Below are 27844 nucleotides of genomic sequence, written 5' to 3'. Positions count from 1 at the left end.
GTGGCAGCGAAAATGTTTCTTGAAATTTGAGGATGGTTGACCATAATCAGACTTCCTAGCATATTTGGGAGCAGTACACAAAGGATAATATGCTAAAAACCTTGTTTCGAAAATGTCAGCTAATTGCACCTGTGTATCAATTCCTATTGTTTTGATTCTTACATCCAATTCCCACTCCTCCTCCTTCAATATTAAAGTTTTGCAGGCACGCCCCCACAAACGTTGAATTGGTATCTTGATGGTATGTCTTCCGTGGAGGTGTTCACACCGGTGGCACCTCGCGTCACCTTTGTGTTGGGGATGGTAATCTGGCACTGGGATAGAGTTCAATCCGAACGAGGTTTTAAAACGATGGAAGACATGCCGTTTATGAAAAGACATCAACAAAATTGGATTCTGTACTGGGCAAGCAGTTCATGAAAGATCAATGTACTGTATCCTATACCGGGCCAGCAGTATTTATATAAAAAGATTTATTAAGCATATGCATCAATTTGTCTTTAAAAATCTAATCTAACAAAATTTTATTGAAGTAAAACTTTCTTCAAATATCAATCATCCGTGGTTTTTCTCGTTGTCCGTTCTTTTTCTCGATATAGTCGATTAAAAAACTCATCCATGTTTTATAAATTTTTTCTATAATTTTTTTTCCTGATGATTTTGGTTGTTATGTTGGAATAAAATAAAATGTTACTGTTTTCCGTAGACAGAAACGGTAAAGTCGAAGCCCTTCCCCATGCGGGACGTCACTTTGACCTTGACGTGTCGCTGGTCCGGACCGCCGCTTAAAATTTGAGGAGTACCACCATAATTATCACCCCAGGAGTCCTTGGCTTCTACAGCCGTTATTAACTCCTCTCCTCTGCAATGGTATTCGAATACATGGGTCCTCTGTTCCTGTGGCAAAGCCGACGGGTGTGCCCGCTCCTGGTAGAGGAGTTTGTCTCCCGTTTTCGGTTTTCCGAGAGTCAGGTGATGATGCTTGTTGCCACGATGGTGCTCTTTAGTGAAGATACCGAACAAGCTGTGCTCTGAGCGGCCACCTCTACCGATAACCCCGGCAACACTTGCTGCTATGCCAGCCATGTTGGTATTAATTAATTCTACAAACAAAAACCAAAAAAAAATGTTATGTTTACAAATTAAATACATTCCACCATGGGAATAAATTAATGATCATACCTTTATGAAGGCGGGAAGCCCGGGTTCGAATCCCGGTTGAGGGGGAAGTTTTTTCAGTGTTCTTGATTTTCCAACTCATTAAGATTTCAATTTTATACATCTTATTTAATCTAATATATCTTATTTAACGTCCATGATTATAAATTGTCAACAACTCTGTAACTGGACCACATACAATCTTGAAGTGACTTGAACTCGGGACCTTATGAATATGATCGAAAGGCACTGGCGTTAACCACTGAGCTAACACTCCTAATAATACTAAAATCCTGTGTGAAAATAACAACTGCTACATACATCTCTACACTTGTGTAGCAATTTGCCCATTTTGCATAGCAGTTTTCAATGCGATACTGGATAAGTTATTCCCTGATAAGTCATGCCAGGTGGGGGCAGTGCACCAAATTGCCGAATGTCTGGCCACTATATTGACTTCACTGTGCCACTGAAACTTTTCCTCACAGATGAATTGTGAAAGCAGTCGGCTGCATTCCTTTTCCAAAGGTCGTGTCTATTGGCACGTGCACGTGCCAATAACAACCGTTATTGTTAAGTTGACGTACCAATAAGCATCGATATTCGCACGAACATGCTCGTGCTTATATAGACAGTGACTACGCACACTAAGGCGTACCAATAAGGATTGTTATTCGCACAAAATTGTATGTGGGTATAAGTATGTATGTAGTGATTAGAAAAGCACTGCCAATAAACATTTATATTCGCACGAACGTGTTCGTATTGAGTAGGCGGGGAAGGTAAACCATGGCCCCAACACCAGTGTTGGGTGTGCACGGTCGATTTGCCCCCCTCGCCCCCTCCCCTCAAGATTTTGGTCGATGAAAATTTACTGATTCTCAAAAAATGGTTATCTTTTTCAAAATCAACAGCCAAATCTGTAAAATATGAGAGAAATCTGAGATGTGATCAATTCTGGGAAAATTCGGAGTAATAATTAAAGATTTTGTTGGAATATTTCAGAAAAGATTTGTTGCAAACTTTCTTAAAATGCGTACGGAATATGATGAATTTAATTCATCTAGTCGCTTGTTTGCTGCTTCAACGGTTTTGGAATCCTTTATTACAAAAATAGATAAAGTATCCCCAGATATCCTTTTGAAATCCCCATAGTTATCAAATTCCTGTTCCATTGTCATGCACTGCTGTGTTATTGTCCATCGATGTCCTGTTCACCCCTCCCGGCCAGCACATATCAGGACAGTTCATTGGTTACATCAACCACAAGCGCTGATTGATCAAGTTACATGTGTGCAAATAGTCAACTGTATTCGCACGATTACGTTCGTGCGAATAGCCACAACGTTTTCCAAAATTTTGAAAGTGCTAAGGAATATTTGGCTGGAACATGATTGGAACCAGTGACCTCTGGTTACAAGTCCAGCTGTTTGGTTTATACTAGCCAAGCCTAGTCCAACTGTAAGCAAGTACTTCAACTTCAAGTCCTGTTTAAATTTCCCAATCACGTATTCTCATTGACTCTTTTTAATTAATTCTTATAAAGTTAAACATGACATTTGGTGTAGGCATAAGAAAGTTTAATTTTGCACAAAAATGTACATCAAAGAACTGTTTATCATATAATTATCCCGAACGATGCAGTCCTAGGCGTAAACTCACATGTTACTGTACTTTACTCTGGCTAGTACTACGCAACACTATACACATCCACATTGGATGCCTTATCAGTGTTGCATTATACAACCAGGCTACAGTAAATAGAGCACGGAGCACATATTAAATTAATACAAATCGCTCGTGTAGTTCTAGTCATATTCCAAACTCCCCTCCATGACACAGCGAAAACAGCTGCTAGCTGCTGTTGTAGATAACTATGATGATCGGCTGTCAGCAATTATGACTTCCGTCTACCCCGCAGTTGCGCGAACACCAATACAAGCTACGTTCAGCCTAACGGTAAATTAACGTTAGGCTTCAACAGCTGTTCAGAGTTGTTTTATAACAAAATAGATTAGATTTTCATACCAACCTGTTGTCTTTAATCGATATAGTCCGGTATTAAAATGGACACAAAGCAAAATTAAGAGAAACGATAATAAAGTAAATTAGCAACGACAGTTATGATCGAGACTCGGTTGAATTGCCTCAAAGTCAAAAAGGCAAAAAATATGTGTCTTTGTTTCAATGTCGTAGTCTATCAGCTTTCGAGTTCAAATGTATGTACGGGTATGAATCACTGATCTACATTAAGTAGTTAGTGTAGATCAGTGGTATGAATGAATGAATGAGTGGCGCTGTATAGTTTCATATCGAGTCCCCTTCACACATAGTTAGTAGACTGTGCATTGCGACAAGTTCCGTTCTCATTCAAGAAAACCAACTTCAACAAACTAAGGAATGGAAGAGTGCATTTGAGTTCTTTGATAAAAAGAATGACAAATTTCATGTTGAATGTTGATTATCAACACGTACATCATTTTAGAAAGATTCATAAATACCGAAGCCTAACAGTAATCTACCTCCCGATCACACTAGCCAACTTGGGCCCGTACACGGTCTCGTTAAATATTAGAATTAACGAATTGCTCTAAAATGTAGGGACGAGACGGTCTATGAGCAATTTTTACAATTATTTTATTGCAAATCTTACATGGAAAAAGGCGATTTGTAGCAAGAACAAGGTTTTTGTTAATATTGATTTTGTTTTTGAGTTTAAATATTGGGGTGCACACCCATAACAGTGGTCGGATTCTTCACTGCTTGACTGGACCTGTCCCCCGACTGACAATGGGGAGGGGGGGGGGGGGAGAGCACACTCTAAGTTGCGTATGCAATCGAGTAGGCTAAGCTAAATGCCCAGAAACAAGCAGAAAACAAACTTTTAGCAAGAAGTTTTGCCACCCATTATGTGTCCTGTAAAGGATAACATTGAGAAAAAAATTGATGTGTTGTAGAACATTCAAAAACATTGCTATATCAGCCCAGGTTGGATTTCTATAACACTTTTAGTTTTTAAGGCATGACCCTTTGAACGAGTGACTGGACTATTTAGTCTAATACAGAGACCATTAGGTCAGTTCCTCACAGCGACGTAGCCAGGAATTTGAAATGAAGGGGGAACCCCTTTTTTCGATTGATATGGGGGAGGGGTCTGACGGCCTCCCCTTTGAGATATTTTTGAACAATTGAAGGTCCTTAGATGCGATCTGGTGAAATGTTTTGCTAGTTCATCATTTTCATATGATATCGTATTATCAGCAGATTTTGTTTCCTGTTTGAATTCTTTTACATGTTCTTTTACATAGTGTGATGCCGTTGGTCATCATATATGTCACCCTCTATTTGTCGTAGGCTACATTACGTAATAATTACAGGTCACGTGATGTCTGCTCATCAGCTCAGCTGAAGCAGACCTCAAGACTTGTGATCAGTCTTCGCTCCCGATCTGAATCGTTTGGTTCGGTAGTAGCCCTGGCTCCGACCATTGTGGTCGTACTTGTATCTGTCTTGTATTCGTCTTTTATACACTTTTGTACGTATCGTTATAGGACTCTACTTCGGTATTGAGACCTCGTTTGTGACCATTATCGTTAAGTGCATGTTTTCTACCTATTATTGAGGGCTTCGTGCCGATGTATCGTTTGTACCGTGGCTGGTTTTAGTAATAGATTGCGAAATCTACACAGCGCTTGTTCTTTACTCGTTTATCTATGTGTTATATCTTTTGCATGTAATAGCGAGGTTCAAGGCTCGTCATTACTAACATACAACCATCCAAGCCGCATTTGTTTCCATACCACCACCAGTCCTCAGCAGGGAATATTTGGACGCCCCAGAATCTTAGACTGAGTTAGCGTTACAATATTATATCAGAAAGACAAACGTATATCGCTCTTTTACAATTTTTCCAGTAGGATGATTCTTGTTTATTGTCCAATTTCTGGACTTCAATACATTTGACGAACATAACTGATGGACAATATAAACTTTCATATTTTGTCATATGTGCAGTGGCCTAAAAGCAAATATCGTTATCGCAGTGTATTAGCAGTGTAGTAATTATTTATAGGAAGCGCGTATCACGTACGATTGCTAGCTTAGCTTCATAACATGCTGTTCGTGCAACAACTTAGGACGAATCATAGAAAGGATGAGAACGAACGTTGTCGACGTTGTTGTGCATACAGTTCGTGACACTCCATCGAGTGCGGTTAGGTAGGCAATATGTATTTTATTATGCAGTGGCCAACTGTAGCCTTCACATAGGCTATAGGCTAAAATTTAGCTAATTGCACCTGCCAAACTAAGTAAGTGCTGAATCAGTAGGCCTGAAAGTTACTACGTTTATAATCGAGTTAACGGGGCTGACGAGTCTGCAAGATCAAAAGAGCACTGACAAATTATCATGCGAAAAACAACAGTTTTTAACATTTTTTCGACACTGAAAGGGTGGCGGAAGCAGTCGCCCTCCTGCTGCCCTTGCTACGTCCATGGTTCCTCAGATGTAACACAAAACTCAATTAGAAATCGTGAGACTTTTATGGCTTCAAAAAGTTCAAATTACATGTTTACGTTGTGTTACACATTTGTCAATTACAAATGTTGTTGAATGTCATCTAAGGGTGCGCTTTTAAGAAGTTTAAAGATAAAGTTTTGGTTGAGTTATTCGAATTTATAAAAGAATGGATTAACAAATAACCTTTAGTCATGTATGGACGAGCCAGCGTCTTTATCACAGACGCCTTAAAGGAGCATTCCAGAATTTTATAGCCTCTTTTAAAGGTGAATATTTAAAAAATACTTCAATAGCAAAACATTATAGCCAGCACTAAAATGTTCTTTTGTTCTTGAACTATAACAACCATTAAGTCGTCCTTTAAGCTTAAGCTCTTGTAAAAAGCGGGCTCCGAGGAGAAGGGGGAGGGGGAGGGATTGGGGACCTGCAAGAGGTATGGTCTTCATACCCCCTTTCCATTATGCAACGCAATCGAATTTGTTTTTCAATAAAGATGAGTAATAAAGTTACGACATTCTATGACTAGGCTGTTTTTGGAATAGAATCCAAACACGCAAACGTTAAAATGAAAGAAAACGAAAATGTAGATGAAGAAGCAAGCAAATAAATAAAATCAGACGATCAGTGAAAAGGAATTCAAAGAATTGTTTTATTTAGTGAGTTGACATGCAAGAGGATGACAATAGTTGCAATAATAAGCCAAAGCTGTATATAATATAATGTTTATATTTATATATACGCCTACTTGTCTACATAATTAAGCCAAAATTAGATTCCGGGAAAATAATGCATGTGTATTGCCAGAAACTCAAGTGAAAGAAAATAGACATGAAACACGCAAATGTAATAAAATGTAAATAAGAAAACAAAAGAATAGAAAGAATATGGAGTGTTAAGCTCAGTGGGTAACACTCAGTGGTTAATGCTGGTGCCTTCCAATCATAAGGTCCCCGGTTCGAGTCACTCCAAGATTAATGTTTGTTGTTGCAGGGTAGATTCAAGGTATAGGGGAGGGCGCTCGACGGGTTTTGTACGTCATTCTTTAAGAAACAACATGGCGACACTAACGCCTTAAGCGTGATGTTAAAGCTTACCTTTTAAAGTTCTTTTTTGGTTCATATGCATTTTATCTGTAGATGAGGGATTATTTTTAAAGGCCACAAAACTTCGGTAAGAATTACGGTGTAGTTGATTTGATTTGACATTTGCGTAGTTAAGATAAATAAGTAATTTAAGTTGTGTTTACGGTTGCACTGTTAACCATTTAGGATAAGTTACAGTGCACTATTGTTGTTGTAAGCCTAGGTTTGTGCGTTACCTAGCTTGTATATGTGTACAAGTTCATAACCCCTCCCGGAGCGTTCATAAGCTCTTGTCCTTACTCTAGTTAATTTCTTATGTTGTATTTTACCTTACGTGAGTGTACATCGCTTTTACTTGTATTTTAGTCACAATATCGTGTGTGTTTCTAGTCCGTTATGGTATCGTCCATCTATCTAAGGAAGGCCGTTTGTGACAGTATTTCTGTATGTCTTAATGTATCTTTTTCTTGTATATTTTATTATTTTATTTTGGTTTAATTTGTTCTCGTTTGCAGTGAATCGGTTAACATAAATAAAGTTATGAGCGAGACCTAGATTCTGTTGGTGGCGTGCTTCAAGTTTTTTTTTCCCAATTCTACATCATTCACGAAGTTTTTCTCACCTACTGAGCTTCAATATGGCAACAAGATCAGGCAAAGAATATCAAAGGAAGTCAGCAAGCTTACCTGATGCTACCAGTAAGGGAACTCCCAACACAAAAGGAAACCTCAAGGCCAGCTCCTGTGCTGCTAAAATTGGAAAAGGTTCCACTCGATCATCAATAAAGAGCAACAAGTGTTCTACTCGCATGTCAAAGAAAAGCGAGAAGCTCGAGTTGGAACGACAACTAGCAATGCAGAAGATTGAGCTGGAGTTTAAGGAAAGGGAACTCCAACTGAAGATGGAAAGATTGAAGCTCCAGAAAGAGATGGAGAAGACTAAGGTACTACTGGAAGTGGTTGATGAAAGTGGGGAAGATGAATCGGACGAGGAAGAAGACAAAGGGTCAACCTCGTTCGTTCTAGATGAGATTCCTGAAGATGGACCCAATGACGGTGTCACAAGATTCCTCGATACAATGCCCCGTCCAACTTCGGTGGTCAAAGAAGAACACCAATACACGCTGAGAGAGTTAGTCAACTCATTTCGACTGCCTCCCATAAGAGTGGAGCAGTTCAAAGGTGACCCTTTGAAATATCCATTGTGGATCAGTACATTCGACAACCTCATTGCATCAAGAGCGAACACCGCTGCTGAGAAGCTGAACCTACTTAGTCAACACCTTGAGGGGGAACCACTCACCATGATTAGTGGCTACCTGCTGATGCAAGATAGTGTTGCATATGACAAGGCACGTAAGAAGTTGCATTATTGGTATGGAGGGGATGCTGTGATCAGCCGTGCATTTCTAGGAAAGCTGGAAAATTGGCCTAAAATCAACGGGCGAGATTCTGCTGGTTTGAAGAGGTTATCGAATTTCCTTGATGAAATATGTGCAGCTAAAGGGTCAATACATGACTTGGGGATCCTAGACTACCCCCAGGAAAACTACAAGATAATTGCTAAGCAACCCTTGTACATCGAAAGCAAATGGCGGACAGTTATTATGAAGTAAAACAACAACGAAGGCCATTTCCCTTCTTTTGAGGTGTTTGCCAAGTTTATTGCTGAAAGGGCAGAAGAGGCCAACATCCCAACGTTTGATTGCCATGCTAATGAAACTGTCTCATACCAGTATCAGAGATCATCCAACAAGAAATCCTGTGCCACAATACAGCCAAAGTCTATCTCTTGCGACCTATGCCAGGGAGATCATGAATCTGTGGTCTGCGAGCAATTCCAGCAGGCGACGCTTGACCATAGAGTTAAGTGGGTTCAAAAATGGGGACTTTGTTTTGGATGCCTTAAGTCGGGTCGTAGATCCAAGTTTTGTAAGAATCGCCTGAAATGCACTAAGTGTCAGAAACGACACCCTACAGAGCTTCACAGAGATGATCTGCCAGGTGTAACGAGAGAAGTAGGTCAGTCCAAAGAAGTTGCGTCGGCGTGTGGAACTAATGATGGGTTGTGCACGATGGCTATAATCCCAGTGGTTGTTAAGTCCTTAAAGAACGGCCGGGCTCTGCAGACATATGCATTCTTAGATCCGGGTTCGAGCATATCCTTTTGCACAGATCAACTAAGACAACAGTTAGGTGTTGGAGGAAGAAGAGCAAGGATACCAATTGAAACTATGGCTGCGCCATATACTCTTGAAACCAGCATAGTTTCTAACTTGGCGATCAGTAACTTGGATGGGGGCAGAGACATCAAGCTGCCCAATGTCTACACCAAGGAATGCCTCCCTGTGACTAGAGAACACATACCGACGCAAAAGGATGTTGATGCCTGGGACCATCTCAGGGGCAAGGTCTCACTGAGACAGATTAATGCAGATATCGGCTTGATGATAGGGAACGCAGTTGCCGATGCGTATACACCACTTGAGATGATTACAGGGCCGCATGGCTCACCCTTTGCCCAACGTTCTCTACTGGGCTGGATCCCGTGGAGCATTGTGAGACCAGGTTCGTCCTTGAATACTCACACCGTAAACAGAGTGGAGGCGAGAGCAGTCGAGGACCATTATCAATTGACCCAATTGGTCCAACAAGCCACAAAGGTAGACTTCCCTGAGAGCCAAGGAACAGAGAGACTTGGGATGTCAGTAGCAGACAAGAAATTTGTCAAGATTATCGAGGATGGTATCGAGTTGGTAGGAGGGCGTTATGTCATTCCCTTGCCTTGGGTGGATCCAAATTCGATCCTACCCAATAACAAAGGACAAGCTAGGAAGAGGTTCGAAATGCTAGAAAGACGGTTTCGACGAGACCCAGAGCTGAAAATTAAGTATGTAGAGTTCATGAACAAAATGTACGATCGTGGCTACATGGAACAAGTTAGTGAGACCTCGTACGAGGGTAGGGAGTGGTATCTTCCCCACCATCCCGTTATCAGTAACAAGAAACCAGGCAAAGTAAGGGTGGTCTTCGATTGTGCAGCCAAACAAGCCGGCGTCTCCCTGAACGACCTTCTTCTACAAGGGCCGGACATCACAAACAGCCTGGTGGGTGTTCTTCTCAGGTATAGGGAAGAGAAAGTTGCGGTCATGGCCGATATCGAAGGAATGTTCCTTCAAGTTGTTGTACCACCTGAGGATCGTGATGCCCTCAGATTTCTGTGGAGGAGCAATGAGGAAGAAGAGTTAAAGATTTACAGGATGACTCGTCACCTCTTTGGAGCCATATCATCATCGGCCATTGCCAACAGGGCTCTTCAGAGGACAGGCGAAGACCATGGACACAAATATAGTCCTGATGTACGGAAGACTATCCGGGATTCATTTTACGTAGACGACTGTCTGGCAACAGCTTCAGACAGTTCCAAGGCCATGGCATTTGCAAAGGGCCTGACTGATTTGTGTGTTCAAGGCGGGTTCAGACTCACGAAATGGATGTCGAATAGTAAGGAGGTACTAGCCTCTATCCCCAGCGACGATCGAGCTCCAGAGTTGAAGTCATTAGATCTCAACCAGCAGGGCATTCCAATCAGCCGTGCCCTTGGTGTACAGTGGTCACCGCAGACTGATATGCTAAAGTTTGAAGTAACACCTGTGAAAAGGGATCACACAAGGAGAGGCCTGTTGTCTGTTGTATGTTCTCTCTTTGACCCTCTCGGATTTGTAGCTCCCTTTGTGTTGCCAGCAAAGATGCTACTGCAAGATATATGTCGCAAGGGTTTGGGATGGGATGAACCCATCGATGATGCTTCCCTGCAGATTTGGCAGCGTTGGTTGTGCGAGTTGGAGCGACTGAAGGAATGGGGTGTCCAAAGATGTGTGAAGTCTGATTTGTTTGCTGAGGTTGTTGACAGACAGCTGCATGTCTTCTCTGATGCCAGTGATACGGGTTATGGTATGTGTGCCTACCTTCGTCAAAAGGACAAAGAGGGCAATCTACAGGTTTCACTAATATTTGCTAGGAGCAGAGTAGCCCCCTTGAAGTACACATCGATTCCTCGCCTTGAGTTGACAGCTGCTACAATGGCTGCTCGCCTTACCAGTATGATCTTGTTTGAGCTGGACGTGAAAGAAGTGTTCTACTGGTCTGATAGTCAGACTGTACTAAAGTACATTAGCAACGACACTCGCAGATTCAAAGCATTTGTCGCCAATAGAGTGTCGGTGATCTTGGATCTTACAAATATCAACCAGTGGCATTACGTCAACACTCATGACAATCCAGCCGATGAAGCATCCCGAGGCCAACGCATTGATGATTTCCTCACTAATAAGAGATGGACAAATGGACCAGATTTCCTGTATCGGTCAAGTGAGGAATGGTTCACCCCACAAGACCATATTGCATTGATAGACGACGACCCTGAGTTAAAGAGAGTGTGTAATGTGGTCGTCGAAAGAAACCATGCCTGCTTTGTTGACGACTTGATTGATAGGTGTTCGAGTTACTCCAAGCTCAAAAGAGTAGTGGGCACAGTCATCAAATTTACGAAGATGGTGCGAGCGAGATGCCGGTCTGAATCTGTTTGCTGCCACTTGACTGTAGATAATTTGAAGGCTGCAGAAACGCTCATTCTTTCCCATGAGCAAAACAGGCACTTTGAGGCAGAGTTGAAAGCCCTAACCAGTGGTTCGGAGAAAGAAATCAACTCAGTGATGAGGAAAAGTCCATTGCGAACACTAGACCCCATGTTGCGAGGTGGTCTAATTGTCGTTGGAGGTAGATTGAGAAGGGCTGATTTACCTGAAGAAACCAAGCATCAGATAGTCATACCTAAGAGTTCACCAGTTGCCCGTCTTATAGTTCTGGAAACGCACAAGTCATTGGGTCACATGGGCAAGTCTGCCATCCTCGTGAGACTGTGGAAGAAGTATTGGGTAGTCGGTGCCGGAACTATCATCCGAAGTATAGTTGGCAAGTGCACCATATGCAGAAAGTACCAAGCCAAAAGAGGTGAACAAAAGATGGCTGCTCTACCAATTGAAAGGGTAACAAGTGACAGGCCGCCATTTGATCATACCGGTATTGACATGTTTGGTCCGTTTGAGATCAAAAGAGGAAGGAGTATAGTCAAAAGATATGGACTCATACTCACTTGTCTAGCCACAAGGGCCATACACCTTGAGATCCTGCACTCGGCTGACAGTGACAGCTGCTTGAATGCGCTGAGAAGATTTCTGTGCAGGAGAGGATCAATAAGTAGCATTCGAAGCGATAATGGTACCAATTTTGTTGGTACGGAGAGAACTTTGAGAGAAGCATTGAAGGCTTGGAACAAAAGCGACATCCCTGACTGGCTGGCCCAGCGAGGTATCACATGGGAGTTTAACCCTCCTGCCGCCTCCCACTTTGGTGGCATTTGGGAAGCTATGATAAGAGTTGTTAGGAAAGTTATGAACGGCATCTTAAAGGAACAGACCATGCGACTTGATGACGAAGGTCTTGCTACATTAATGTGCGAGATTGAAAACGTAGTCAATGAGAGGCCCCTAACTACTGTTTCCACCCACCCGGAGGACATTAAGCCGATGACGCCAAATATGCTGTTGACCATGAGGAGCTGTGCGTTGATGCCGCCAGGTGTATTTGACAGAAAGGATGTCTACGTCCGCAGGCGATGGCGCCAAGTCCAATATCTTGCAGACTTATTTTGGGCAAGATGGCGCAAGGAATATCTTCCACTACTGCAGAAGAGGCAAAAATGGTTCTCGCCCAAAAGAAACATCCAGAAAGGGGACGTCGTTTCTGTCGTTGACGAATCTCTGCCAAGGAACAGCTGGTTGTTGGGACGTGTGCTGGAGACCAAAGTTGACAGTAAGGGCCACGTCAGATCCTGTTGCATCAAAACACAACACTCAACACTGGAAAGACCAATCCATAAGCTATGTTTGCTGCTAGAATGTGAAGGGAAGAGTAACTACCCCTTTTCCCACCAGTTCTCTTAGGATCCTGTCCGTTACATTATGTTTTGGTAGGTGGCTAAAGGACACTATGTTATGTTTGTAATTCAAATCGACTCTTATTTGGGTTTGGTTGTTTTCTTTAATTTGTATGTTTTTATGCTTCCGCGTTTAAGTGGAACTACTAGTTTGTGTAATTGCTGTTACAATTAAAGGGCCGGAATGTTGCAGGGTAGATTCAAGGTATAGGGGAGGGCGCTCGACGGGTTTTGTACGTCATTCTTTAAGAAACAACATGGCGACACTAACGCCTTAAGCGTGATGTTAAAGCTTACCTTTTAAAGTTCTTTTTTGGTTCATATGCATTTTATCTGTAGATGAGGGATTATTTTTAAAGGCCACAAAACTTCGGTAAGAATTACGGTGTAGTTGATTTGATTTGACATTTGCGTAGTTAAGATAAATAAGTAATTTAAGTTGTGTTTACGGTTGCACTGTTAACCATTTAGGATAAGTTACAGTGCACTATTGTTGTTGTAAGCCTAGGTTTGTGCGTTACCTAGCTTGTATATGTGTACAAGTTCATAACCCCTCCCGGAGCGTTCATAAGCTCTTGTCCTTACTCTAGTTAATTTCTTATGTTGTATTTTACCTTACGTGAGTGTACATCGCTTTTACTTGTATTTTAGTCACAATATCGTGTGTGTTTCTAGTCCGTTATGGTATCGTCCATCTATCTAAGGAAGGCCGTTTGTGACAGTATTTCTGTATGTCTTAATGTATCTTTTTCTTGTATATTTTATTATTTTATTTTGGTTTAATTTGTTCTCGTTTGCAGTGAATCGGTTAACATAAATAAAGTTATGAGCGAGACCTAGATTCTGTTGGTGGCGTGCTTCAAGTTTTTTTTCCCAATTCTACATTTGTCGTCTAATTATAGTTGTTGACAATTGACAATTCATAATCATGGACGATACATATGAACGTAAGAGACTGACTCCGGTCATCTTGCGGCTTTGGTAAGCCAATCAGGCTTCTTCGCGAGTTCATGCTTGCAGGAGGATCTAAAATACATACAATGTGCCAAGTTGCCTTTTGTAAGAGAAAGGGGAGGAGGTGATCTCATCGTTGATACAAAAAAAGTTCACATTTCACGTTGAATGTCGATGATTAACACGTACATTATTTTAGAACGATTCATCAATAGCAAAGCCTAACAGTATTCTACTTGCCCGTCAAACTACACCTCCGTTCGTGTGATGTATCGAATTGAACTTGAGCCCTGCGGTCTCGATTAATGTTAGAATTAACGAATAAATTGCTTTTAGGCTGCCTGTTATTGGTGAATATAACCAAGAACAGGCGCGTATCCAGGATTTTCAAATCCGGGGGGCGCGAATTACTATCTAAGCGGAGCGCCACCATCGGTTGGCGCGCAGCGTACAAGAAAATTTCTTGTTTTGAAAACCCCCCAGATCACCGGAAACGGCACTTCTCGGGCTTGAAATGACCAACCAGATGTACACTTTTTGCCTGAGAACCAGGTATTTCCTAATAGTTTTTTTTTTTCCATCCATAACCTTTTTGAAGTTTGTCAACCCGGCACACATCATGTTCGACCTGATGGCATCTCCTGTGGGTCTTTGCTTTTGTAGGTGATTCTACGTCGCGGCCCACAATACCCGTCAGCCCCACTTTTCAAGGTTTTAAGCCCCATATTTGTTCCGAATTTGAAAATTCACATTTCTCGTGAATAAACTCACTTGAAAACATACCCATAATGTTGTACAAAATTTCATCTATGGACAACCAATATAGAAAAACTTCCTTCAACCCCTAACAGACCGGTGAAAATTGCACGAGTAGAGGGAAGTGTGATGCAGAATGTTGGTCAGAAATTTTCGAAAATTCAGACACAGTTAATTTATTGGTGTACAAACATTAAAACCTCTTATAACGGCTATTATAAAACTTGGTTGAAGGAAATGAAAAAATAGCAGATATTTCCTTCAACCGAACACTACACAAATAGGCGTAGGAGGCGCGGCGGCAGTGGCGGAGCTAGGGGTATTGGTCAGGAGTGGCGAGAATGGTCTGTAGGAGCGCTTTCGACACTATCTAAGCGGAGCGCCACCACTGGTTGGCGCGTAGCGTACAGAAAATTTTTGAATAAAGATACTCCCTAGATCGCCGGAAATGACCTTTTCCGGGCCTGGCTAATTTGCAAATAAACAAGGAATAAGGTGTCATCGCCAAATTACACCAAGAAAATGTGAGAAATGTCAATAAGTAGATGAGAGCGCAATAAAAAAAGTTAATAATCTAGAATAAGTAAAAAGTGGTAAAGAGCTGAAAAAGGCGCCAGCAGTCCATTTGGGTCCGTCAGGGGGGGGGGGGGCATCCACTGCGCGGCGGGGGTGCAGCCCCTAATTCGCCATTACTAATGTAAAAGAGAGTTTTGACATAATTGGACCTCCATGCTTTTTATACATCTACATGAGACATGTCGTTGTTTACATTAGCATCCCGCGAAATACTGCGCAATTTGAACGGACCGTACGGTACATGATGGCATGCGATGTAATAACCGATGCTTGCTTATATGAAATTGACATGAGCACGTTGAACGCGCGCTTAGCGCGCGAAAATTTTTGGTTATTTTTCAGGCAAGTCGGACAGTTTTGAGGCTTTTCATCCTGGAACGCCATTTTCATACTCACTGATATGATGTGATATCTGCTGTTTGCGTTACAAATTCGAACAGGCGCGTAGCGAGGAATTTGCCAAGGGAGGGGCGAAGCCTGTAGGCAAATTATCTAAGCGTAGCGCCACCATAGGTTGGCGCGAAGCGTACAAGAAAATTTTGGCCGAAAATGCCTCCCAGATCGCTGGAAATGGCACTACCCAGGACCATTTGTTAGCGCGAAGCGTACAAGCAAATTTTGGCCGAAAATGTCTCCCAGATCGCTGGAAATGACACTTCCCAGGCCTTGTAAGTTGCCTCTAAGCACTTTCTATTTTGAAATTACTTAGCGATATCATTTAAAAAAATGCTGAATGGGGGGGGGGGCGGGCGGTCGCCCCCATCCCAAAATGCGTCATGTTCCCCGACGACACGGTCGAGTTCGAGACCAGCCACAGTTGGTTTCATAGCACAATTCTACACACGCGTTATGATAGACCATATATAGTACATATATAGATCATTAGTGAGAGAGGAAAATGGAAACGTCAAAAAAATGGAGTTGTCGGTGTAAGGGGTAGGGTGAGTCACACTTTTACGAAATCATTGATCCGTCACTGGCTACCCTTCAGCGCTGTAATGATGTCACTGTTCCTCTTTCTCTCCCCGGTGTCTTCGCGTTTTTCTTTTACTCCCTCCTTTTCTCCTTTTTCTCTTTTTCTTCTTTTTCTTTTCCCTTCCTTCCTCTCCTCCTCCTCTTTTTTCCCCTCTTTATTCCTTTTTTCTTCTCTTTTTTTTCTCTCCTCTTTTTCTTACCCGGGGGGCGCGCGCCCCCAACGCCCCCCCCCCCTGGATACGCACCTGAAGAAAACGTTCATTATATGTGGAATAACGTACGAGCCGCATTATTTTCTAGAACTTAGGGTCGAGACCAGGGCGGACTGGGTCTTAAAACCGGCCCGAGCATTTTCCATCTAGACCGGCCCATTATTCATTGATATGCTTCTTACATATAGTGATCCCCATTGCGATCTTTCGAAGTTAAGGAATGCCTAGGTGCAAAATGGTGCTATATTTCTCAATTTTGTAGGTTACGATAATCCTTTAAAATGACCCAAAAATAATTTTCCAGAAGCTACACTTGATTTTTAACTGAGGAAAGTTAAAAACGTAAACAAAAATAGACACAAATATATGTTTAAGACTGGATTTTATTTAGTTTTTCAAGCATTTTGTGACAACATGCTTGAAAAAAATGGACAAAACCTAAATAAAATCCATTAGCATGGACGGGTTGCCAATAGCACGTTCTTTTGTTACGAACTAACAGACTGACCAACATGGTTATTTCATGAGCTGATTCCCACAGTTAATTTTTTTTTGCTACACGGCCCGTCTGTATTCTATTAACTACTGTAAAAATGGGCTGTAATTTTACCAGGCTCCCCAGCCCAATGGCCCACCGGGCATTGCCCAAATGCCCGTGTGGCCATGCAGTCCGCCATTGGTCGAGACGGCTTATGAGCAATTTTTACAATTACTTTTTGCAAAACTCACCTTGAAAAAGAGCGATTTGTAGCAATTAAAGGTTTTGATAATTGTCATGCCCTTGAAGATATTTTTAACCACACCTGTAAGTAATTAAGTGTCCTTCATCCATAGATGGAGAGCTGGTCTGCCCATATGGTCTCAGGGGTCACATTAGTCCGGCCACTGTGCGACATTCCTTTCCATCTGTGATCGTAAGAAGCTGTCTTTGGTCATATGTTAGATTTTCTCCCTCAGCTATCCCTGTAATTTTCACATTAGTTCAGTTGTTAATAACAGTTTGTTTTAGCAGGTTGTTCACTGCAGTATTTAGTTTTGTGTATAGGTGGCAACACTGTTTTATTCACCCACCAGCCTCTTTTTGTGTATACAGTTTTTGTCCTGGCAAATTAATAGTTCGTAAGTACTCTGTTTTGTTTATTTTCTAGATTGTTGGAAATTACCTTTCACTAAGGTGTCATCAATTGATTAGGTCGTTGACCACTTATTAGGATTATTTAATCACCTTATTTATCGGCAACTCAGTATGTACCATTAGAACACAGTTACTTGCTATGTGCTTGCTCACCGTTTTTATCACATGGGTATCAAGTCTTTGTTAGGTATCGGACCTAACAGTATACTTCATGTTCTAATTAATTTACTTAATATTCAGCCTTGTAGTATTGCTATTAGAGGTATCCTTCCTTATCCTCGTCTCTTTCATACTCATTCATAGTTGCTATATTATTCATAACCGACATTGTTAGCACGTCACTGTTCTGAGTACATTCATTATCCTTATTTAATTTAGTATAATTAATCTCGTAAAGCTGTAGTATTATTTTGAATCATTTATCTTGTTTCACAGTTTTACCACATAAATACAAGTGGGGAAATTCAGAAAGCTACATCTGTCTTTGCCTCATTTTTTGGTTAGCTGGCTGTCTAGCGAGCATATCCTACGCAAGTGAGGGCAGCACAATTATATTGTGTTTGCGGTGCACACCCATAGCAGTGGTCTGATTCTTCACTGCTTGACTGGACCTGTCCCTACTGAAAATGGGGAGGGGGTGGGGGAGGGGGCGGGGAGATTACCCTCTAAGTTGCGTATGCTATCGAGTAGGCTAAGCTAAATGCCCAGAAACAAGCGGAAAACATACTTTTAGCAAGAAGTTTTTTCCACCCATTATGTGTCTTGTAAAGGATAACATGAGGAACAAAATTAAATTTGACTTGTTGTAGAACATTCGAAAACATGGTTTTAAGAAGTTTAAAGATCACGTTTTGGTTGAGTTGTTCGAATTGATAAAAGAATGGATTAACAAATAACCTTTAGTCATGTATGGACGAGCCAGCGTCTTTATCACAGACGCCTTAAAGGAGCATTCCAGAATTTTATAGCCTCTTTTAAAGGCGAATATTTAAAAAAACTTCATTAGCAAAACATTATAGCCAGCACTAAAATGTTCTTTTGTTCTTGAACTATAACAATCATTAAGTCCTCCTTTAAGCTTAAGCTCTTGTAACAAAGAAGAGCAGGCTCCCAGGAGAAGGGGAGGCGGATTGGGGACCTGCAAGAGGTATGGGCTTCATACCCCCTTTCCATTATGCAACGCCATTGAATTTGTTTTTCAATAGAGATGAGTAATAAAGTTACGACATTCAATGACTAGGCTGTTTTTGGAATAGAATCCAAACACGCAAACGTTAAAATGAAAGAAAACGAAAATGTAGATGAAGAAGCAAGCAAATAAATAAAATCAGAAGATGAGTGAAAAGGAATTCAGTTAACAAGAGGATAAAAATAGTTGCAATAATAAGCCAAAGCTGTATATAATATAATGTTTATATTTATATATACGCCTACTTGTCTACATAATTAAGCCAATTAGATTCCGGGAAAATAATGCATGTGTATTGCCGGAAACTCAAGTGAAAGAAAATAGACATGAAACACGCAAATGTAATAAAATGTAAATAAGAAAACAGAAGAATAGAAAGAGTGTGCCTTTGCATTTTGTAAAACTAAAGGGAGACGGAACTCCCCCTCTCCCAATTAAAAAGGCAATAAGATATGAGACTTCTAGCAATGTTTCGCTGGTTGTGCAATGCAGCGTTACACTGGGAACAGTATATAAATGCTGTGCATGAAACTGGCTTTGTTCATTGCTGTTATCGTTGAAGACTGCCTACAAGGCCGACTCTATCCTGGAACGCTGATTGCTGATTTGCTTTGCACTACACTAAAAGTAAGTATTTATAAATATATATATATATATATTGTTCATATATATAGAACTATATTATTGTCCAACTTCCTGAGACTATATAAGAACACTATACTTTTAAGGTAACCGACTTAATTGTTCATTATCTTGACTAAGCCATTGTGATGATATTGTATTATATTGTTAATCTTAGCAGTATATATTTGTGGCCTTTACGGCCTTCTACAGGGGCGTATCCAGGATTTTCCAATAGTGGGGGGGGGGGGGGGGCGCCAGGCATGAATGATCGCCGTCCTGGGGGATGGGTCTAAAGGGAGGGGTGTACAATTTTTGCTTTCAAAGAAGGGCTGAAATGCAAAATGGTGTCATATGCATGGGCGGCGATCCGTACTTCCGAGTGGGGGGGGGGGGGGGATATGACCTTGTTGACTATCTAAGCGTAGCGCCACCATGAGTTGGCGCGAAGCGTACAAGAAAATTTTGGGATTAACAAACCCTCTAGATGGCCGGAAACGGCACTTCCCAAGTTTTCCAAGCGGCATATACCCAACTTTAAAATAGGGATGTCATGTCCGAAATATCTCATAATCAGGATCCAAAATACTTTTTTTTTTTAATTTCGGGTGTTATTTTGGGAAAATTGCCCCTGTCAATCTTGTTTCAGGCGCAACGTTAGAATGTTCGAGAGCTCTGTTATATTATTCGATGAAGAAAATGGCCTCATGCAGGCTATTATAGGCCTATACACATGCAATACACAATTACACATAGTTACATTCCTAGGTACCGATTGCTAGGGCATCCAGGTGAAACGTGTATTAAGCATTACCCTGGTTACATGAGATTCTCAGCTGTTCGAGGGAACATGTACGTGTGTAGGCCTACTATAGGGCCTATATGAATACTATGAGGGTGCATATATGTACTATATCAATACCGTGGGCGCAATAATACATTTTGTTGTTATAGGGCCAATGAAGCCTATACAGTCAACTATTTTTGCTTTATAAAGACGCTTTATTTGAAAAGATCGCACTGCGTTTATGGTAGGCGAGAAATGAAGCTAAAAAAGAGCCGTACATTAACGAAGATGCACAAATGTAGGCATGAAAATATTCTTATCCCTGGCATTTGGTGGGGGGGGGGGATATGGTGCATTACATCCCCTCCACCCATTTTCATGGGGGGATATATCCCCCTCCACCCAGGATCGCCGCCCATGGCCATATGTGATCCATTTTTCGACCTTAATAATAAGCAACATTTCCAGTAAATATGGACACAAAATGCACAATTTAGTATGGCTGGCATGTCATTTAGTGTTTATAGTGATAATACAAACACAATTACCATCTATGTTTCTAAAACTATTATGCCGCCGAACTTCGCCAGAACCTTTTTTTGGCAAACAAAAAATAAAGCATACGGGAGGGGGGGGGGGGGGGTTGAGCGATCACCGACATCTCACATAAAGGTCGTCATCAATTTTTTTTTTTTTTTTTTGCTAAATTTTTTTTTTTTTTGGTGACGGCCAATAGGGGGGGGCGCGCGCCTGTTGCGCCCCCCTGGATACGCCCCTGTTCTATATAGTATTCTGCCTTCTATATGTTATATACTTAGGTTCGTTTTGCTGGTTGTGTTTAAAAAGGTCTGTAATCAAGTGTATCAGTCGTCGTCATTATTTACAACACCCATTTTCACCAATCAACTGTAAACTTACCATACATGCCACGTAAATTCCCTTGGCTAGTAAGGAATTCTTTGTTATTATTTTTATTATTATTATTATTATTATGATTATTGTTGTAATTAATTATGCATAGTGTCATTTCTACAATAGTTTTTTTAAATACATTGTCACATTGCGTTTATGCCAGTGCTTTGCTCGAAACATGTCGTAGATGAAAATAACATATGTTGATATATTTCTAAATCACAATGGACAAAAATCTGCCATATAGAAAAAGATCGAAGATTTCATCGCACCCGTGCAAATAATGTTTAAGAATGTTTGACTAACATGTTCGATTGCATTGGGGGGTGGGGGACGGATGGGGTGATGGGGAGGACCGCTAGACCATCGTACATAAATGGGAATAGCCTTCAAGAGCCAAACCATCGTGTGATTTATCGAATTGAACTTGAGCCCTACGGTCTCGGTTAATGTTAGAATTAACGAATAAATTGCTTTAGGCTGCCTGTTAATGGTGAATAAACCCAAGAGAACGTGATTATATGTGGAATAACGGACGAGCCGCATTATTTTCTAGAACTTAGGGTCGAGACAGTTTATGAGCAATTTTTACAATTACTTTTTGCAAAACTTACCTTGAAAAAGAGCGATTTGTAGCAAGTACAAGGTTTGATTAATAATGACTTTGTGTGTGAGCTTAAAGCAGCATTTTGCGTCCTTTTCTATGATTTTTCTCAACCTCACTGATTCCACTTTGCCATAACGACATACATAACTAGCTAATCTATTTATATTTTACTTCAAATGGTGGCATAAAAGTCGAAAAATTTGCAACTTTCAACTTTGTTGTTCTCCAAGATATTTTCCGTTGGGAACCCAATAAACCTCGCCCATAATATGAATATTTAAACACTACGAACGTCATTGACAGATACGTAATATAACACCACGCTTGATTTGTGTACAGTCTATATGGCAGTTGTACCAGGGAGTTGCATAACAACTCCCTGGTACAACCAACGCGAAGTCTTGAATCTATTTTTAGCAACGGCTCATAACTAAACCTGCATCTCTGATTGGTTGAATTCAAACTAGTGGGTTTGGCGGAATTGTATGCGATTAATTTTAACTGTGAAATTTGTCGAGGACACTCTTCTCATTTATCGACATAAATCGTTAATTACTCGCTAATTAAACGCTCTTGGCAGGGTGAAACTTGGATGGTATCTTAGATTGCTGTTTTATGATTGATACATGTAAAAAAATTGATGCACATATTAAAAAAGTGGAAAAAAGCGACCCAACGCAAAATGCTGCTTTAACTATTACCCGTCAAATGTACCATTTTTGGTGTCGATGATAATCGTAACCTATGCATTCATGCAGGCGGAGAGTGTGTGTATGCGTGTATGTGTGTGCGTGTGTGTGTGTGTGTGTGTAACGCCTTGCTTGTTAACACGGTATCTCAAGTAGGGAAGCTTGGACCAATCTAATATTTGTTGTATATGAGTACCACATTGAGCAGATGTGCCCTATATTTTGGGGTGCCTGTGAAGGTCACCAAAGGTCAGTTAGAGGCCAACAACCAAAATATTAAAACAAGCAATAACTCCCACGTGATCCAAGGTCAACAGAGGTCAATCAGGGGTCAAAAACTAGTTTTTTTTGCAGTAACTTGAGAACCAAATGTCCGTCAAGGTTGGGAGTTACGCTGTTGTAATCCAGGAGTCGACCCGCATCTAGGTGACCTTTGACCTCAGGTTGACCTCCGGTGACCTTTATCCATTTTTTTTGTTATTTGAATTTTCGTGGCCATAATCGGATCTCAAAGGTACCTTCCGATCAAAATGGTCCATAGTTGACCTGTGCGACCCTGTGCGACCTTCGTGTACGAAGTTATCAGAGGTCATTTTTTTCATATTTTTCAATAAGTACCGTTAGGATGGTCGCACAGACTTGTCATGCTGCTTTTTGGAATCAGCGTGTCAAACTACATCTGACCGCGAGGTCAAAAGGTTTAAAGGTCAAATCTTGAAAAATATGCTCATTTTAGGAGATACGAGGCAAAACAAAACAAAACAAAAAAAGTTTGTCAATATGTTGATATATGATAGAGCTCTTTGTGCTATATATAGGAAACCCACTCCCGCTTCAATCGGACACCCAGTTCTCAAGTTATGAGGGCCAAAGGTTGGTTTTGATACCTTTCTAGTAATAACATTATGTGTGTACATTGTAGGCCAAACACATTTTAGGACACAGTGCACATCATCAAGAGGAACATTTTTGAAAGAAACTATCAGGTCATCTTAGGTCATTCATGGTTGATTATGTTCAAAAAACTGCCAGCTTTTGCTAATTTTTGCAACAACTTCTCGTCACAAAGTCTGACATGGCTGGTATATTAGGACAAGTTGTGAATAGAGTAGGAGCACATTTTCCAAAATAATTGTGATGTGATCCAAGGTCACCAAAGGTCATTTATAGGTCAAAATGTTTTTTTTTCTCAATAACTTGTGAAACTACCACTGACAGGGTCCATGGTTGATATTTTGGGACTAGTTGTGAATGGGGTAAGGAATCGTTTCCAAACATAACGGTAATATGATCCAAGGTCAACAAAGGTCAATTAGGGGTTAGAAACTAGTATTTTTGCAATAACTTGAGAACCAAATGTCCAACAAGGTTGGGAGTTACGCTATTGTAATTATACAATAGTCGACCTGCATTTGGGTGACATTTGACCTCAGGTTGACCTCCAGTGACCTGTATTAGCTTCTTTCAAGTTGATTCTTTGAAGTTTCGTGGGCATATTCCAATCTAAATTGTCCATAAATGGACTCCTCTGCAACCTAAATGTGCGAAGTTATTAAGTTGGGTTTTGTAATACTTGGTGTGTGGATTCATAACATTTAGTAGAAGAATCTTATTGTTTTTGATGGAGGTGTGTATAACCACGTACAGTAGACTGACCTATGTTAGCATGCCATAGTGTTATTGTAACAGCTAGTTCTGGTTATACTAACAAGCAGAAGTCTAGTGCATTGAAGTCATCGAAACCTCAATGCATTTTGCATTCTGGTTATAGAGGGATACCTGTAAACTGGTTATTGACAGAATCACTCATAATTATGTCGGACCTGACTTCCCATTTCTTTCCAACCAGGAGGCCCTAACAACTCCCTGTGCCAACGATCAAATTGGTGCCAATTACATACCAACATGGCTTCAGCTTTAGATCTGATTGGCACTAGTGGACGTTTCAGCCTTACATCGGGAGAAGTGAAATCAGGGGACGTGTTACTCTACAGAGAGAATTTACGAAAATCGTGTGTAGCTTTCGGAAAGGTGAGACACGTCTACCGATATAGATGCCAGCCTAATGAAATGATTACGTGTGTTGTTGCCAAAGACGAATGGGATGATGGCACAGGCGGTAGTCCTGAAATTAAGGCTGGAGGAATAAATTGTGATTTCGTGGAGGTGGAAGTAACTTCACAATACTGGAGAGGCTTTGATTTTACCGTATCAGTGTTTGGCTCTAGGAAATAAAAAATAGATAAATAAAAAATAAAAAAACGAGATTGCTTGCGGCAATGATACTACCGTAGTTATTTGCTTTAACTTTGATTTAATCAGCATAGTTCGTAAAACAAAAGTTTTAATTGTTTCCATTGAATTACTTAAATTTGTTCGTCATAATGTTATTGTATATACATCATGGAAGGAAATACGATCAGTGTGATAGAAATGGCAACTGAGGTGGATTACGGTAACCTCTATAGGTTTATTCCGTGATGTATCGGCCGTAACAGGTATTTACAATGATCGATTACTGTTGCAGTGTGTCGTGACTCTTATACTTATCTACGGGAATACGTCAACATGAACTTGACCTAGTTAGCAAAAATCAAACTCATTTACATACCTCTCGTATTTCTTATACTTACTTTGCTATAATTTCTAACTTTCTAGTTATCTTATGTATTTATATACTAATACAGTACCGACCATGACTTAAATAAGTTTGAGAAAACGACTGAACTCCCTGACCTATGCCAACCTTTCATAATTGTTTAACTCGACGAAAACCTGTTATCGAATGGTATAGTCCAAAATACGACAACCGGCGACTGACGAATGGGAATTGATCCTTTCTTGATCTACCTTTTAGGTTGGGACATTTTTATTGGGGGTTCAATTAAAGTGACTCTCCTTCATTTACTTACCATGGATATCAGAGGGATTTTATCAAATTAAGTGCTAGCCTTTTAAGAGTAAATACAGATGAACCGGTAATTCTGAGGCTTCAATATTGTTGTACTCAAATGCGTATCCAGGGTTGTGGTCGATAACAGGGGTGCATGGGGACGCCTCTTTTTCAAATTCCTCTTCACAAAGAAATTTAAAAAAAAACAGGTATTTTCAGAACACTGCGCGTAGACCTGACGAAAGGTGCCCCCACCCCCAAACCTGGACCCCCTATACATCATACATGCTGATTATGGATTTGCACCGTAACGACCACAGAGTCACACACTCTACTTTCTAAACTCCTGGATTCGCCCTGCGTAATTATAAAGTTAAGTCATTATGTACGGTTCGTGTTGGTGTTAGCACAGTACGTGTTTTTTTTTTTTTCTTGGTAAACTCACTACACAATCTCTATATAAACTCATTATCCGTTGTTGTCATAAATAAATTTTGATGATATATCCAATGGTTGAGGCCATCTTGAGATACTGATTAGATTCAAAGAATTTGCCTTTTTTGTTGAAATGTATGTATGTATTTATTAATTTACATATGAACTGAGCAATTGATAATTTTTGTTGAAGATTGTCACCATCTTTACGAAAAGATGATCTTAACATGTTGACGGCACCTTATCGTGTCCAACACATTGATTCAAGATGTTCATCTCAAACCAGGGAGTTGTTATAACTCCCTGCTCAAACTCTCAGTTACGAGAGGGTAAAGATGAAGATTGGATTTGCTTCTCCGTTAAACATATTTACCCTTCAACTTGTTAATTAAGTTACCGTCGCTTTGTGTGAAAGCATGAAAGGATATTGCTGTCTTTCCCCGTGTCATTCTATTATTTTTTTATGGTTTTTTTTTTGTTTAATTTGTAGCTTGACAATCGACAGGATGTGTTTATCTTTTTCAGTCTGTTGGGAAGATTTTTATAACCTTATATCATCAGACCATAGTAAAATGTGCATCAAGAAAAGTATTACCTTTAGGGGGTATGTATCTTCTGAGGAGTTCAAGACTAACTTTTGTTGGCCCTTGAACTCCTATAGAACTACAACTGATGGCGTTGTTTTGGTGTAGCATCGGTTGCCGCATGTAGCCTTGTACTATCTCAGGTAGCATACGCCCATTAGAAAGCACCATTGACTTACACACTAAATCACAAAAGTAATGTGGTCTCTAAATCTAGATAGAAGTTTTCACTAGCTAAACGCTACCCATCACCGGATAGCTGACAAGTTGGCCTTTCATGGCACCATCAATTTTCTGTACCATGACCATGTAGATTTTTTGCTATCCGAGCCGGAAGTTTTCGTCACTTGTAAACAAACCTCTTCACTCAGTGGTAAACAAATTTCCTACGCTGCTCCCGGGAGGCCTAAAGGGGTCTAAAATTACCTCAATTGACCCAATTTTCTCACCACATGTACTTCCATTCATGCTCTTCAACATGCAAGCCACAAAAAAATAGCTTATGATTGATAACAGGTCACAAAAGATGTTCTCCCGCTGCTTTTTGGCACTTTTCCTGAAACAGGAGAACAATCGAGCGGATTGATATAGACTCTAATAGGAGTATGCCACCCTCAGTCCAGTGACTGGGTCGCAGTGTTAAAACAGTTTACATTACACATTGCTCAGTTGTTGCTCAGTTGTTGCTCAGTTGTTGCTCAGTTGTTGCTCAGTTGTTGCTCAGTTGTTGCTCAGTTGTTGCTCAGTTGTTGCTCAGTTGTTGCTCAGTTGTTGCTCAGTTGTTGCTCAGTTGTTGCTCAGTTGTTGCTCAGTTGTTGCTCAGTTGTTGCTCAGTTGTTGCTCAGTTTTTGCTCAGTCAGTTTTAGTTAACTTTTTGTTATTTAGCCTTTTAATTTAGTAATTCACGTTAATTAATAGAAGACACTTTTAATAGCTGTGTTTCGTGACTTATTTTTGAGCTACTATGTTATTCTTTGAACATTAAACAGTTCCGTTAAAATGTCTACAAATTACGGTGGAAAATTTCCGTTTAAAGTTTCTGCAATTTGGTGGCTACGCTACGCTACAATACATTTACTTTACCTGAAACTGTTCGCCTTGTGTACTTCATTATAATGTTCCGTGTTTAAAGTGGTAAAGTGCGGGGGGGGGGGGAGGGGGGAATCCACCAACAATATCTTGATAACAACATAAATGAACGGAAGTGGGAGACGGTGAGCTGGAGTTTTGGAAATGGAGAGGGAGAGGGAGATGGAAAGAGGGAATGGGAGATGGAAAAGGTAAAGGAAAGTGGTGGAGAAAGGTTGACTCGAAAGGATGAAATGTGGATGAGGGGGGGGGTGGGGGTGGGGAGGGAGAGAGGGTTATATATCCACGGTCTATATTAACAAAATGAGCTAATCAAATGTATTGACAAAGATGCCACTCTCCCGATTCGGTGATGAGTGTGTAATACGCACCTAGCTGTACAGTGTACACCATCTCTGCAGTCCTGCCCGTCTCTTGCTTCACTGGCATACTCATCGCATATAACGTATCCGTCCGCTTCTATAACGTTACGCTCAAAGGCACCCCGATACCGTTAGTAATACAACTCTATCGCGATTCATGTTTTATCTCTTGAACGAGAATGTTCAAGTCTGTGAAGGCGCTCCTGCGAACTTCATTTTCGGAGTAATAAATGCCTGTAATCATGCAGCTGCTGAATGTGTCAAGGTGCATGCATGTAAAATGGTTTTATTTACCCCCTAATGTGGACTTGG

General features: G+C 40.8%; 2 protein-coding genes and 1 long non-coding RNA gene across 4 annotated transcripts; 2 read left to right on the top strand and 1 right to left on the bottom strand.

Moving 5' to 3' along the window:
* LOC139969649 (probable salivary secreted peptide) lies at positions 1-27844 on the bottom strand. 2 transcript variants are annotated; one of them, XR_011793778.1, is made up of 2 exons: positions 3191-3372; positions 1-1103 (listed from the first exon to the last, which is right to left on the bottom strand). XR_011793778.1 is itself a non-coding variant. In XM_071974784.1 (2 exons), the coding sequence occupies exons 1-2, from the start codon at positions 27603-27605 to the stop codon at positions 691-693; spliced, it is 477 nt and encodes a 158-aa protein (XP_071830885.1). In that variant the 5' UTR covers positions 27606-27844; the 3' UTR covers positions 1-690. The 2 variants fall into 2 exon arrangements, 1 of the variants encoding a protein (XP_071830885.1); XM_071974784.1 differs by lacking the exon at positions 3191-3372 and adding an exon at positions 27542-27844.
* LOC139970190 (uncharacterized) lies at positions 6724-12763 on the top strand. Its single transcript, XM_071975829.1, has 3 exons — positions 6724-6847; positions 7275-8370; positions 8434-12763. Exons 2-3 carry the CDS (start codon positions 7397-7399, stop codon positions 12761-12763), a joined length of 5304 nt encoding a protein of 1767 aa, XP_071831930.1. The 5' UTR covers positions 6724-6847; positions 7275-7396.
* Positions 19166-26714, top strand: LOC139970162 (uncharacterized). Its single transcript, XR_011794058.1, has 3 exons — positions 19166-19180; positions 24019-26224; positions 26700-26714. It is a non-coding gene; the product is annotated as an uncharacterized lncRNA (long non-coding RNA).

Source organism: Apostichopus japonicus, chromosome 7 (genome assembly GCF_037975245.1).
Source record: "Apostichopus japonicus isolate 1M-3 chromosome 7, ASM3797524v1, whole genome shotgun sequence".
Taxonomy (NCBI): domain Eukaryota; kingdom Metazoa; phylum Echinodermata; class Holothuroidea; order Aspidochirotida; family Stichopodidae; genus Apostichopus; species Apostichopus japonicus.
This window is presented reverse-complemented; position numbering and strand designations above follow the sequence as displayed.